We start from the raw sequence: 15,202 nt of genomic DNA on the forward strand, positions 1-15,202 counted from the left end.
CAGCCTCTTCCTGTACAACAGCGAATGGTCCTGGAGAATATCATACTCACAGCTCACGATGCAAGCTTTGGGGAGCTGAGACACTACTTCATCATCTGCAATCAGGGGTGAGTTCATCAAATCTAGAATGATGTTTGTCTCCAGATAGGCAGTTTCATTCAGGGGCGCATGGGGCATGTAGCCTTTCTTCTTAAACTTCTCCAGAATGTTTTCTGCACCCAACCACTTTCTGTACTTTTCCCAGACTTCGACAGGCAAGTGGGCTCCTTTTAATACGGTGCTTTTCCAGGAGGGGCTGATGTCCACACCAACAGTAGAAGGCCAAATTCTGCCTGAGCAGTGGAATGTTCTTGTTCTGCTGATAAGAAGGAGGCTGGAAATCCAGGGCTTGGAGGGCGGCATAGATCAGGATCTGAGCACGGATCTTGGGGAGATCATAACTGTCCACAAGGTTTTGACAAACTATTGTTGCCACGCCCCCACCCACACTGTCACCACAGACCACGACCCGGGCTGGATCTGCCCCATATGTATTCAAGGACTTCAAGAAGTGGATGGTAGCCACCATGGAGTCTCTTACTATCACCGGAAACCTATGCTTGAGCATCCTGTGATATCGGAAAAGGAAGTAAGGAACACAGTTTCCTCTCACCACAGAGCCAAAAACACCTGTGTCTAACATCCTTCAGCCCAGATTTCTTCCATTAACTTCTTTTTCTGAAGCCTGGGCAGGTGACGTTAAGGTAAAAAGTTTAAACTAGGTGACAAACATAAAGCCTTCAGTGCCGGACATGTAGGCTCAGAAAGTGGTATGCTATTCCCACTGTCTCAATGCCAACTGGGGGGACAGTCTGTGACCACACGAGCCCTGACATCCACCTAATGGTCAACAGCTCAGCTATCGCCAACATGATCCCCAGCTCTCTGAACCTACCTGATGCTGCTTCCCTGACTCACACCTGTTTTTATTCTTTTATAAGGCTTGCTTGGGTGTAGATTCTAAGTAATCCTGCCATGCTCACAAGTTTTGTGGGAGGATCTTGAAGACTTAAATACCAGAAGGGGCTAGCAGTTAACATACGGTCCCTCCAGATCAGCCACGCCCACTCCAGACCATGGCTCCATGTTCATGCGGCTACGCCAGCTTGGCAGTGCTAGACCGCCTCATCTTTCAAGAGATTCCAGAAATCTGGGGTTGGCAAGAAATTTCACCATTTTAAATGCTGACCTCACTTTTTTTTTTAATTTAATTTTTTTAAGAAAAGGAAATACTTTATGGACTCAACAAATCTCCTGTCAGGCATTTCTATTCTGATGCTCCCTGTTCTAAGATACCCTAGGTTCAGGCTGGGACAACAACGCTTTCAACTCCGAAGCGCCATCTCCCCTGGAGTCATAAAATAACTTTCTTGCAGGGATTTGCTAGTATATTCTACTGATGATCTCTTGGTTCAGCACAACTAGAACGGTAAGGCATATAGTGGCCAACAACTGGGTCGAGATTTCCATCCCGTTGCAGAAATGGTTTTGGAGGCAAGAATTGTAAAGTGGGGAGTTTCTCCAGGTCTCTCTCTCTCATCCAGGACTGACTTCTGTAATTTTTACTTACTCCACTGGCTGTATTCCCACCAAGACGTTGGCAGTGGATATTTCTTTATGGCATGTTGCATTTAAATGAAACTTCAGGAAGTGCTTGATCAGGAGGAAGCACCCTGGCCCTGGCGACGATGTGTCAGGCAACAGGGCAGGAGGGCGAGCCCACACCACTATGGTGTTCAGTATGCTCCTCACATGTGTCCAGTTTGCCTGATGTGGAGACCCAGGAAGGGCCCGTCCCAGGTCTCTCCTGCCCCTTCGAGGTTCCAGATTGTGTGGTGACACTCCCAGATTGGTTAAGAGAGACAGTGGCTTTTTAATTTTTCCTGCTTCCTTCTGTGGCTCTCACCAGGGTGGACCTCCCTCTTGGGAGCACTTGGAAATGATGTAGCAGTGTTTGAAGTTGTCGGGCTTACGGCACAGGGCACTGTGGACATTTAGTGGAGGGAGGTGCTAAGAGTTTGGAATGCGCAGGGCTGTTCTGCTCAGTGAAGAGTGTTCTACCGAGATGTGCACTGGTTGTGAAGCTCTGCACTGTATTTGCTTCACGAAGACCATCCCCCGACCCCGTCCAGTTTCCAGATGATGCAGTGCTCAAAAGGCATCCTTTAAACATACCTAAGGGCCACCCGCAGGAAGGAGTGCCCCATCTCTGCCTCTCCCTGTCTCTCCCTTCCTCTCCCTCTTCCTTGCCCTCCTGCTCACTGGCTTCTCCCAGCCCGTCCCCTGTTCCGTCTGTCCCTCCACCCCCAGTCTCCCTCCCCATCATTGCCCTGGCACTCCAGGAATCCCAGCACCTCCCCATCTTCCCCTTACTCACCCAACTGCTAGAACGACTGAGTCACTCTCCTTGCACAAATGACAGCATAAGCCATGGTGAGTTTCTAGAAAATGAAAGGTGTGAAACATTCAAGCTAGGAAGGCTAGTGGGTTTCCTTTGCCAGCCATCCTCAATTGCCCTTCTCACTAACAACCATGACAGACGGAGTGCCTAGGTTGATTCTAACAAGGTTTTGCAGACTCTCCTCTAGCTCTCAGCAGCCTTCCTCTCTCAACCTTCTCACTAGCTCTCTTCTGTGGCACTGTCTCAACAACTTTCTCTAAGACTCACCCCCCCACCAACCCCATCAATTCTACAATTCATTCACAGCATCTGAGAAGCTGTCTGGCCATGGAGCACAGTGGTTCACGGGGTGAGCTCTGGATTCAGACCCAAGTTCAAATCCCAAATTTGCCTCCTTTTAGCTTGACCTGAAGTGGTAGGGGGCAAGTCCCTTCACCTCCCTGAGGTTTAATTTCCTCTTCTGCAAAATGGGAATAAAGACAGTGATAGGGCTGTTGGGGGCTTAGATGAGATCCTACATATACACGGCTTCCACAGTATCTGCCATGTAACTATTAATATTAATAAATATCAACCAATAAATATTGGCTATTACTATCATTGATAAGGCAGACCAAATCACAACCATGGTCACATTAAATCCCTTATTCTCGAAGACTACATGACCCTGGCATTCCACAGATTAGAAAGCACTATATAAAGGTGGTTTTTCTCCCTAATTCATGATGGAAAAAATTTAAAACAATAACATTGTCTCAATTTTGCATTTTTTCCCTCATTAATTTTTCTCAACTCTTTGTTGAGAAAAAAAAGAGTTGAGAAAAACTGTCTGTACCAGAATTTGTCTTAATCAATAGCTATTGTGAAACACAACTGTGTGTTTAATTATTTTCATTTTTTTTTGAAATCCTTATTTCCAGCTAAATAGAGGTGGTGGTCACACAACATTTGAATGTACTGAATGCCACTGAACTGTACACTTTAAAATGGTTAATTTTATGTTACGTGAATTGTATATATTTATATACATATATACACACACACACATATATATACACACAGACACATACATAGATACACATACACAGGCATATATATACATAGGTACTATATATATATATATCCTCACCTCCAGAAAGTGGTCAACACACTCCATATCTTAGCCTGAATGATCTGGGCCCCGCTAACTGTCCTGGTCATAATAGCAGCTTTGAGACCTTGGGGAGATGACGGGAGCGCCACCGCCCACTGGAAGGTGGGTGTCCACCCAGCTCTGCTCTGAGAAGATCACACTCCGGGCGGGGGGCGGGGGGCGGGGGGCGGGGTGGTCTGAGGGAAGGACTCTTACTCAAGCTCCCTACGATGCCCCCGCCGCCTTGCAGAACACGATGCCAGGCCTGCGGGTGCTTGAGGACGCCTTGGGCTGGTACAGCTTCACGGGGATCGTCCCGTACCAGAGGTCCTTGACTATCCCATCCGGATCCTTCTTGAGCGGCGCCAGATCGTGAATGAAACGGACAAATTGGGGCATAGAACAGATTCTCAGTTTCTCAAAAATCGTCCCCTGTTGGTGAGAGAAGAGGAAATGGGGCGCAGAGGGTTTCAGCGTGTGCCGTGCTGGGGCCCTGTCATCGCGGCACCCTCCGCAGAGCGGCTGGAGGGCAGACTGGACCGCAGCCCTGCAGGTCCCCGCGCTGTGCCTCCATCACGCCTGCAGGAAATCTGCCCCCGCCCAGGCCCACGCTGTCCCAGCACCAGCCCCTCTCCATCTTCTCTCCCCAGACACTGGACACCCAGCCCCACAAACCAGGTTTCTTGCCGCCCCTCGAGGGCTCCCTCTAACCTGGAACGCCTCCCACCTCAGCCTGGGCGGGACGTCTCTTCCCAGGGGGGCCCTCTGGACCGCCCTAGTCATCATGGCCGTCCTGAGCATTTGCTGCTATTTTTAAGACGTGATGACTGCATTGTGGTTACGTTTTTTAAAAGGGATGGGGAGACAGTTCTTATTTTTTAGAGATACCTACAGAAATATTTTTAGATAAAATAATACCATGTCCAGGATCCACTCGTGAGAAAATGGGAATGAGGGTAAATGTGGGAGCACAGATGAAATGAGATTGGCTGGGAGTCAATAATCACGAATGCTATGGGTTGGGTGCCTGGGGCTTCTTTATATTATTCTGTCTCCTTTGAGTTATGTCTGTAAGTTTGCATGATAAAAAATAAATATAAACAAGTAATGTGGGCTCTCCCCCACTCTCTTTCCAGTGGTTCCTCACTTTTCCTGTACCAAGGCCATTTTGGCTTTTAGTGAAGCTCGTGGACCTTTCCGCAGAATACCTTTGAATACATAAAATAAAATACATGGGATTATTACATTTTACTGAAATATGGTTATCAAAATACTAGAGTAAATATGCTGTAATAATATACCTTATATGCTTCCTTATTAGCACACTAAATAGAAGATCTAGTGGCTGGTCTAATACTATCATAATTTCAAAGGAATGAGGCACATATGCGATTTTTTGCAATCTCTGCAGTAGCTATAATATGCTCTGAAGATATCCGTGATTCCTCTTGGTGACAAAGTCAAGGGTTCTGCTATCCCAGTGGTAGTTTGTCCCCTTCATGCATAATGGAAGGAAATAATACTACATTTGCATTAGAGGTTAGTGAAAATGGGGCAATTTCCACCCCATCCAAATTCATGGGCTCTTTGCATTCTGTTACCCTTGGAGGGTTCTAGGAACCCCAGGTTAAGAAGCCCTACTGCACTCTACTGCCCTGTTTTACTCTCCTCACAGCACCTGCCACTCGGTCACTTGGTTTATTTGTAGTGAGTTTGCTTATTTATTGCTGCCTCCTCACCTCCCACTGCCACGAGTGTCCAAACTCCCTGCAGGCCGACTCTGTCTGGGACTTTATTTCTCTTGCCCATCACTGATCCTCTGAGCTGGAAAGGGAGAATGACACATAGCAGTTACACAACACAACTTTGTAGAAAAAAACAAATCAAAAAAATAGCAATAAGGCTACTATTTATGAACGGCTTACTCTGTGCCAGGCATGTAAAGCCCACTCTGGATAGATTAACTCGTTGCATCCCCACCAAATGCTCTGAAGTGGGGTCTCTTACTTTCCCTGATTTTGCAGATGAGGAAACCGAGTCACTATATTTGGAAACCTGGAGTGTAGACTATGAGAGTCAAGGCCAGAAAAACCACAGGACTGAACCATCCCATCTTGTAAAAGCTGACCCTGCAGGTAAGAAAACTGGTTCCTGGGTTCTCCTCCCTCAAGGTCTGCAGTGAGAACAGGTGCTTGCAATCACTTTTCATGAAGTAAGAGAATTAAGAAACATATTTTCTAGGGCTTCCCTGGTGGTGCAGTGGTTGAGAATCCGCCTGCCAATGCAGGGGACACGGGTTCGAGCCCTGGTCTGGGAAGATCCCACATGCCGCGGAGCAACTGGGCCCGTGAGCCACAACTACTGAGCCTGCGCGTCTGGAGCCTGTGCTCCGCAACAAGAGAGGCCGCGACAGTGAGAGGCCCGCGCACCGCGATGAAGAGTGGCCCCCACTTGCCACAACTGGAGAAAGCCCTTGCACAGAAACGAAGACCCAACACAGCCAAAAATAAATAAATAAATAAATAAATTGTTAAAAAAAGAAAAGATGACTACTATCTTTTAAAAAAAAAAAGAAACATATTTTCTATATTCAGTCTCTGTCAGCCTTTCTGGAAAAGTACAGCAAATCCTTACTGGCAACATGTACTCGATCCTCACCATGGTTTACTTCCAAGGATCTGATTAAATTACACACACCAACAACAATGAGCGGGATCTGACTATAGGACAGAAACAGTTTTCCATCTCTCAATAGCAGCAAAATATTTCTCTAAAAAGTCACATTCTGTAGTTTTGCTCATCTGTCCTAATTTACCCATCTGCTACATTTCTTTATTGTGTTGTTGGCTGCTTCTAGGTAGCAGGTAGGTAGTAACAAGGGCCCTGTGAAGATTATTCCTATCGTCACAGCTTCACAGAGTGGTGGGTGCCGTGAAGAAAGTAAGACAGGAGGCAGGATGGAATTTCTCTCTTACCTGAGAAAGCGAATCATTTTTTGAATGTTGTGGCTCTTAGCCCAGTCCAGCCTGAGAAACACCAGGAAGAGGTTAAGGACCATGTTACCCGATAGGAATTATTCAGGTCTGAAATATGCTGTCAGCCTCCACCGCCATGATACGACTATTAATTCAACTAGAAGATTCTGGCGCATGTTTCCCCAACTCCCTCCTTAATCCTCAGACAGAGCAGACAAATAAAACACAAAACTCACCCGTGTCACCAACAGCTGGAAGAAGCAACGGAGGACTGAAGTTTCACGGGGTGGCCAACGGCTGCAGGGATGTCTGCAGTGAGGAAATGGTTGCCGACAGCCCACAGCCCAACCCCCGCGGAGAACACGCAGGCTGTAGCAAGGACCGGAAGCAGGAGTGAGAACATCTTGCTGATTCCACCACGGGAGAGGCCTGTGCTCAGGAGGCTGTGCTCAGGACAGGCTATTTCGGACTCGGATGGGAGCCAGCAGACCTCCTCCACTTATACATCACAACCTGCCCCCACTGCCTCCCCATGTCCTGCAAGCATTGGTCCAGCCAGGTGAGTCACAGACTCAGGTGAGGGTCTGGTTCCAGGACAGGGCCCATGCGGAGGAGAAAGTGGCTCGTGCAACCTGTTGCAGCTGGAAAGGAGCGCTCCGAAGTCTGAGCTTGCATCCTGGAATTGCTACTAGAAATGGCCTTGGATAAGTCACCATGGACATCACAAACACCATTCCCTCCACGAGCCCTGTGACCTCATCACCACCTCCTAATTCCACTCTGGTTGCACTTACTGAGCATCAGCCTGCCAAGGAGGCCCCAGGGCCTAGGCACTTACAGTTCCCTGCACAACATTCTTCCCTGAGACGTCAGCTCACTTCAACCCCTCCCCTACTGCGACTCTGCGACTCTGCTCAAATGTCACCTTCTGAGTGAGGCCATCCCTGACCACCTTATTTAACACTGTAAGTCCCCACAAGCCTTCCTATACCCACCCTGGTCCCACCTGCATACTCTGTCTCTGTGGCCTTTATCATTGCCTGAGATACCACGTGCTTCACTTGTTCACTTACTGCCTTGAACGTAACCTCTGTGAGGACAGGAATTTTTGTTTTCTTACTTGCTTTGTCCTCAAAGGCTAGATCAGGGTTTGGTACATAGTAGGTGCTCAGCAATGTCTATTGAATGAAGGAATGAATAAACAGGCTTTGTTCTTTTCATCATAAAGCAGAAAAAAAAAAAAAAACTGAGCTCACCTGCCTTTCCAGGTTGGGTCAGAGATTGATATCATTGTTCCAAGTCTTCCCTGACAACAAAGTCCCTCATCCTCTGTAATAATGATGATGTCTACTATCTTTCTCAACTCCCCACCGTGGTGTCAGGGCAACGGTTTTTACACAGGGGGATTTTACCCCCCAGGACACATCTGGAGACACTTTTGGTTGTCACAACTCCGTGGGGGCAGGGGCTGGCACCGGCATCTCGCCGGTCAATGCCAGAGATGTTGGGAAGCATCGTACAGTGCACAGGATGGTCCCCAGAACAAGGAATTATCTGGTCCAATGTATCAATAGTGACGAGGTTGAAAAACCCTGAGTTAGGTAAGACTTGGATTTGAATCCTGCCAAATGCCAGCATTCTGATCATGAGCAAGTTATACTCTCTAATCCCCCAGTTCCAAATCTGTAAAATGGGGTGGATAATAATAGTATCCCCATGGGGTTGTTGGGTGCGTCAGAGGCACCATGTCTGTAAGCATCTAGCCTGAGTCTGGGTGTGGGAACACTTAATAGATGTCAGGGAGCAAGGCCAAGACATTTCTATGTGTTCTCCAAACCCCTTCACTCCCCTTGTGGAGGGAAAGGCACACAGGTGATAATTCTTAATCTAGCCCCTGCTGCTTCTGGAGTGACCACATGATGTGTTCTGGCCAGGGGCTGTGAGTCACCATGCTGCCGCCACTTCCAAGCCTGGCATTAGAATGTTCATGCGATCCCTCATGCTCACTCTCTCCAGAAAGGAGGGACTCCTGATGGCTAAGCTTCACAGTGTCAGCGCCTGGATCTCCGTGTCAGTCCTGGAGGTGAGATGCCGGAAAGGGGACCCAGCGGGAGCACCTGTCAGGTGTTGCCTGATGGGGTATGCAGGTTGGTGGTGTTAAACTACTGAGATACAGGATCATTTGTCATGGCTACTAGCCTCTCCTGGGTCGTATTGCTGCAGTGGCAGCATGAAAGCTGGGAAGGACTTCTGCAACGCCAAAGTCTAAATTTACATTAATTCTGCGTAACTCTTGCTTATTTCCTTGCGCTTTTATCCTTCGACTGCAAGACACTGAACTCACTCCCAGGAAAGCCACTGATCCTGACACCTGAACCCTGCATCCACCGCCATCTGAGGTGAGCAGTGAAGGAACCCAGACTGGCAGACACCCAGGCGCTCTTCCACCTCTGCTTCTGACCTAGCACGATAAGACTGGGCAATTTACTCACCCCCTCTCTGCTGGCAGCTTCTTCACTTATAAAGCAAAGTTGGGGTCCCAGCTCTGTGTCCGGTGCTGAGCCAAACCCTCTGCGTGTGTTAATACATTTAGCTCTCCCATCAACCCTTTATTTAGGTAGACTCTCGTCTTGTCCCCATTTTATGGAAAAGGAAACTCAGCCTCTGTGAGGCTAAGTAGCTTCCCCAAGGTCACAAAACTCATAAACCTAAGTTGTAGGGGAGCCTCATAACCAAGCAAAGTTCTTCTCAGGCCCTTAATTTGAGCGCTGCCAAAATTTCAAGGAATAAAGAAAACGCTCAGCAGACCTTACCTACGCCTCAACCAGTCTCCCGTCCAGCCGCTGCGGAAACGTGGCTGAACAGCAACGGACTCAGCAGGAACTCCCAGCTCATTGCGTAACCGGCAGCCACGTTAAAAATCTGTCAGGGCTTCCCTGGTGGCGCAGTGGTTCAGAATCTGCCTACCAATGCAGGGGACACGGGTTCGAGCCCTGGTCTGGGAAGATCCCACATGCCGCGGAGCAACTGGGCCCGTGAGCCACAACTACTGAGCCTGCGCGTCTGGAGCCTGTGCTCCGCAACAAGAGAGGCCGCGATAGTGAGAGGCCCGCGCACCACGATGAAGAGTGGCCCCCGCTTGCCACAACTAGAGAAAGTCATCGCACAGAAACGAAGACCCAACACAGCCATAAATAAATAAATAAATAAATTTAAAAAAAGAAATCTGTCAGGCCTAAGATTTATTACTTTATGACAAAGGTAAAGAAGTCTATCAGCTATTCAGACTTACTGATTTTTTTAAAACATCCTTTTTTTTTTTAATTCTGCAAGTAGTATGCATTCATTTTGGTGTATCACCATACTGATTTCTTTCCACACTAGCAGCGGGGTCCCTTGCCTGTAGGATAGAGCTGTGTCAGGCATTTAAATAATACTTTCTGGATTTTTGTGATGTTGATGGTATTTTCACCTTTTAAAAATTTGTAGTTTTCCCATAATTCGAAAAGAGACATGTACCACAATGTTCGTTGCAGCACTATTTACAATCGCCAGGACATGGAAGCAACCTAAGTGTCCATCGACAGATGAATGGAGAAAGAAGATGTGGCACATATATACAATGGAATATTACTCAGCCATAAAAAGAAACAAAACTGAGTTATTTGTAGTGAGGTGGATGGACCTAGAGTCTGTCATACAGAGTGAAGTAAGTCAGAAAGAGGAAAACAAATACCGTATGCTGACACATATATATGGAATCTAAAAAAAAAAAAAAGGTTCTGAAGAACCTAGGGGCAGGACAGGAATAAAGATGCAGACGTAGAGAATGGATTTGAGGACACGGGAGGGGGAAGGGTAAGCTGGGACGAAGTGAGAGAGTGGCATGGACATATATACACTACCAAATGTAAAATAGATAGCTAGTGGGAAGCAGCCACATAGCACCAGGGAGATCAGCTCAGTGCTTTGTGACCACCTAGAGGGGTGGGATAGGGAGGGTGGGAGGGAGACGCAAGAGGGAGGAGATATGGGGATATATGTATATGTATAGCTGATTCACTTTGTTATACAGCAGCAACTAACATACCATTGTAAAGCAATTATACTCCAATCAAGATATTAAAAACAAACAAACAAAAAAAAACCTTCCTGTACTTCAGCTGATTTTCTTGTATTATCTTTTCTCTGAGGTATTGGATACGAAATTAGTTAAAAGAGTGTTTACTGTTACATGAATATTAAGTAGTATCGTCTTTATACATTGGTACTAAATAGGCTATGAAAAACCTCAGCTGGGAACATGCTTGTCAAGCAACCAAAAAATTTTCACCATTGTGTACGTGGCCTTAAATGACTGTGAAAGCACCATGAGTATGGATTTCAATAAATAATTCTATCAAGAATCCATGAATAACGAGGATGGACTATGTTTGCTTCAACCTCGTGTTACTGTTATTGAGTAAGTGCTTCTCTTTCCTGATAAGTTATAATCTCCTCGAGAGAAAGAGCTATGTTTTATTAATCTCTATGCTTCCCCCACAACTAGCCCAATGCCTTTCTCATTTAAAAAAAATATTTGCTAATTGTGTCTTTTTTTAATTAATTTTTATTGGAGTATAGTTGATTTACAATGTTATTTTCTGCTGTACAGCAAAGTGAATCACACATATACATACATACACTCTTTTTTAGATTCTATTCCCATATAGGTAGAGTTCCCTGTACTATACAGTAGGTTCTTATTAGTTATCTATTTTATATATAGTAGTGTGTATATGTCAATCCCAATCTCCCAATTTATCCCCCCGCCTTTTCCTCCTTGGTAACCATAAGTTTCTTTTCTACATCTGTGACTCTATTTCTGTTTTGTAAATAGGTTCATTTGTACCATTTTTCTTAGATTCCACATATAAGCGATATCATAGGATATTTGTCTTTCTCTGTCTGACTTACTTCACTTAGTATGACAATCTCTAGGTCCATCCATGTTGCTGCAAATGCCATTATTTCATTCTTTTTTTATGGCTGATTAATATTCCATTGCACATATGTACCACATCTTCTTTATCCATTCCTCCATCGGTGGACATTTAGGTTGCTTCCATGTCCTGGCTATTGTAAATAGTGCTGCAGTGAACACTGGGGTACAAGTATCCTTTCGAATTATCGTTTTCTCTGGATATATGCCCAAGAATGAGATTGCTGGATCATATGGTAGCTCTATTTTTAGTTTTTAAGGAACCTCCATACTGTTCTGCATAGTGGCTGTATCAATTTACATTCCCACCAACAGTGCAAGAGGGTTCCCTTTTCTCCACACCCTCTCCAGCATTTGTTGTTTGTAGATTTTGATGATGCCCATTCTAACTGGTGTGAGGTGCTACCTCATTGTAGTTTTGATTTGCATTTCTCTAATAATTAGTTCTGTTGAGCATCTTTTCATGTGCCTCTTAGCCATCTGTATGTCTTCTTTGGAGAAATGTCTATTTAGATCTTCTGCCCATTGTTTGATTGGGTTGCTTGTTTTTTTTTATATTGAGCTGCATGAGCTGTTTGTATATTTTGGAGATTAATCCCTTGTCAGTCGCTTTGTTTACAAATATTTTCTACCATTCTGTAAGTTGTCTTTTCATTTTGTTTATAGTTTCCTTTGCTGTGAAAAAGCTTTTAAGTTTAATTAGGTCTCATTTGTTTATTCTTGGTTTTATTTTCATTACTCTTGGAGGTGGATCAAAAAAGATCTTGCTGTGATTTATGTCAGAGAGTGTTCTGCCAATGTTTTCCTCTAAGGGTTTTATAATATCCAGTCTTACATTTAGGTCTTTAATCCATTTTGAGTTTATTCTTGTGTATGGTGTTAGAGAATGTTCTGATTTCATTCTTTTACATGTAGCTGTCCAGTTTTCCCACCACCACTTATTGAAGAGACTGTCTTTTCTCCATTGTATATTCTTGCCTCCTTTGTCATAGATCAGGTGACCATAAATGTGTGGGTTTATCTCTGGATTTTCTATCCTGTTCCATTGATCTATATTTCTGTTTTTGTGCCAGTACCATACTATTTTGATGACTGTAGCTTTGTAGTATAGTCTGAAGTCAGGGAGCTTAATTCCTCCAGCTCCATTTTTCTTTCTCAAGATTGCTTTGGCTAGTCAGGGTCTTTTGTGTCTCCATACAGATTTTAAGATTTCTTGGTTCTAGTTCTGTGAAAAATGCTATTGGTAATTTGATAGGGATTGCACTTAATTTGTAGATTACTTTGGGTAGTATAGTCATTTTCACAATATTGTTTCTTCCAATCCAAGAACATGGTATATCTCTCCCATCTGTTTGTGTCATCTTTGATTTCTTTCCTCAGTATCTTATAGTTTTCTGAGTACAGGTCTTTTGTCTCCTTAGGTAGGTTTATTACTAGGTATTTTATTCTTTTTGATGTAATGGTAAATGGAATTGTTTCCTTAATTTCTCTTTCTGATCTTTCGTTGTTAGTGTATAGGAATGCCAGAGATTTCTGTGTATTAATTTTGTATCCTGCAACTTTACAAAATTCACTGATGAGCTCTAGTATCTTTCTGGTAGTACCTTTAGGATTTCCTATGTATAGTATCATGTCATCTGCAAACAGTGACCGTTTTACTTCTTTTCCAATTTGAATTCCTTTTATTTCTTTTTCTTCTCTGATTGCCATGGCTAGGACTTCCAAAACTATGTTGAATAAAAGTGGAGAGAGTCAACATCCTTGTTTTGCTCCTGATCTTAGAGGAAATGCCAATTGTGTCTTAACAGCACCATTAGTGCATAAAACTAAACCAGAGGATTGAGAGTGGTAAGCACAGTGAAAATGTTTATAACCAGCCAAACAATGCAAACTTATTGAAGTACCTGACCAGTAAAATGGTTTCCTCAATTACTATGAAGTTTTAGAGGACTTCCCATGTAAGGATAATCTTTTCCAAAAGGACTTTATCAATAGAAGAGGCAGTAGCCTGTCTGTAAGGGAAGGCTTCTCAGTCCAGTGTGAAAACGTACAGATGATGACTAAAACATACTTATATCCATGAGATGGAGGAAGTTGTATGAAATCCTTTTGCCAGACTGTGAATGGTTCATTAAGCAGTTTTAAATGTCCAGGAGCAGTAGGAACAGGCTTCCCCAGGTTGTATTGTTGGACAAGTGGGACAAGAGAGGTAGGCAATTTTGAAGCCTTTTTAATACTCCCTCAGCAATATTGACTCATGAATGCTATCATTTTGTCAGTAGACCAATTGTTTAATGCAGGTACAGTGGTGAGGAGTGGGAATTTTAGAGTCTCCAGTTAGGACTGGGTTATTTGGTCCAAATCTGAGTTTTCTCTTCTTATCAAACAAACAATTGAATTTCCAATCTTGTTTTTCCTTTTCTCAAGCCAATTGTTGGGCTTCTCTAGCCAGTTTTTCTAAGTTATCTTTTGGGGAGCTATCCCTTTGTACCATGACAGAGGTTTGCCTGCTGTTGGTCCCTTTAAGGACAGCATTCCTTGTGGAAATATCAGCAAGTTGTTTCCCTTAGCTTCCAGAGACTCAAGTTTAAAACTCCCCAGAATCTTGATAATGGCTAAAGCAGTCAGTAAAATATTGCATCTAATAATTCCTGAACAAAGAAGTCACTTTTAATTTTATTTCTGCTGGAAGTAAGGAAACCATATTGTTTCCACAACATTCCAAAATCATGAGCTACTCCAAAATCATAACTACTATCAGTATAAATATTGGCAGTTTTATCCTTGGCTAAAGTACAAGCCTGTGTAACAGTGTGTAATTCAGCTTGTTGGGCTTAAGCAGCCATAGGTAAAGATGCTGCCTCAACAACATCAAAAGGAGCTGTAATAGCATCCCTAGCACAATACCGTCACCTTTAAATAAGAACCATCAGTGAACCATGAGAACTCAGTGTTACCCACAGAAGCTTCTTGTAGATCACCACGAGGAGTCAGAATGTGATCCACCAGCATCAAGCAGTTGTGAGGGACTTCCTCAGTGACAGAGGGGAGAAGAGTAGCAGGGTTAAGGTTATTACAACGTACAAGAGTTATGTGAGGGGGCTTCCCTGGTGGCGCAGTGGTTGAGAGTCTGCCTGCCAATGCAGGGGACACGGGTTCGAGCCCTGGTCTGGGAGGATTCCACATGCCGCGGAGCAACTAGGCCCATGAGCCACAACTACTGAGCCTGCGCGTCTGGAGCCTGTGCTCCGCAACAAGAGAGGCCGCGATGGTGAGAGGCCCGCACACCGTGATGAAGAGTGGCCCCTGCTTGCCGCAACTAGAGAAAGCCCTCGCACAGAAATGAGGACCCAACATAGCAATCAATCAATCAATCAGTAAATCTTTAAAAAAAAAAAAAAAAGAGTTATGTGAGGAGCAGTTAACAAAAGGACTTCATAGGAGGTGAGGAGGCTGAAAGAGAAATGTTGAGTGTGATGGCAATTCTGGAGAGCTTCTAATGCATGAGGTAGGAAAATGGTTAAAGGGAATCCCACAACAATTTTCTCCATGGTCCTAACCAAAAGCACAGTGGCTATGATGGCTCCAAGGCAAGGGGTATCCCAGTGCCACAGGGTCCAGTTGCTCGCTATGATACCATATGGGTCTGTGATGGTCTCCATGTTTTGGGGTGA

General features: G+C 44.7%; 2 protein-coding genes across 2 annotated transcripts in view; both read right to left on the reverse strand.

The window, feature by feature from the left end:
• Nucleotides 1-15,202, reverse strand: part of CFAP107 (cilia and flagella associated protein 107) — a 100,372-nt gene that overhangs the window by 31,489 nt on the left and 53,681 nt on the right. The gene's annotated exons all lie outside the window — the stretch shown is intronic.
• Nucleotides 1-15,202, reverse strand: part of AADACL3 (arylacetamide deacetylase like 3) — a 30,337-nt gene that overhangs the window by 6,752 nt on the left and 8,383 nt on the right. Inside the window, 7 exon segments of the mRNA XM_082382588.1 lie at nucleotides 1-304; nucleotides 306-608; nucleotides 2,417-2,480; nucleotides 3,789-3,821; nucleotides 3,824-4,004; nucleotides 6,784-6,821; nucleotides 6,824-6,916. Of these exon segments, the coding sequence (XP_082238714.1) occupies nucleotides 1-304; nucleotides 306-608; nucleotides 2,417-2,480; nucleotides 3,789-3,821; nucleotides 3,824-4,004; nucleotides 6,784-6,821; nucleotides 6,824-6,916 (1,016 nt within the window).

This window comes from Balaenoptera borealis, assembly GCF_965194805.1.
Source record: "Balaenoptera borealis genome assembly, chromosome: 1".
NCBI classification, from domain to species: domain Eukaryota; kingdom Metazoa; phylum Chordata; class Mammalia; order Artiodactyla; family Balaenopteridae; genus Balaenoptera; species Balaenoptera borealis.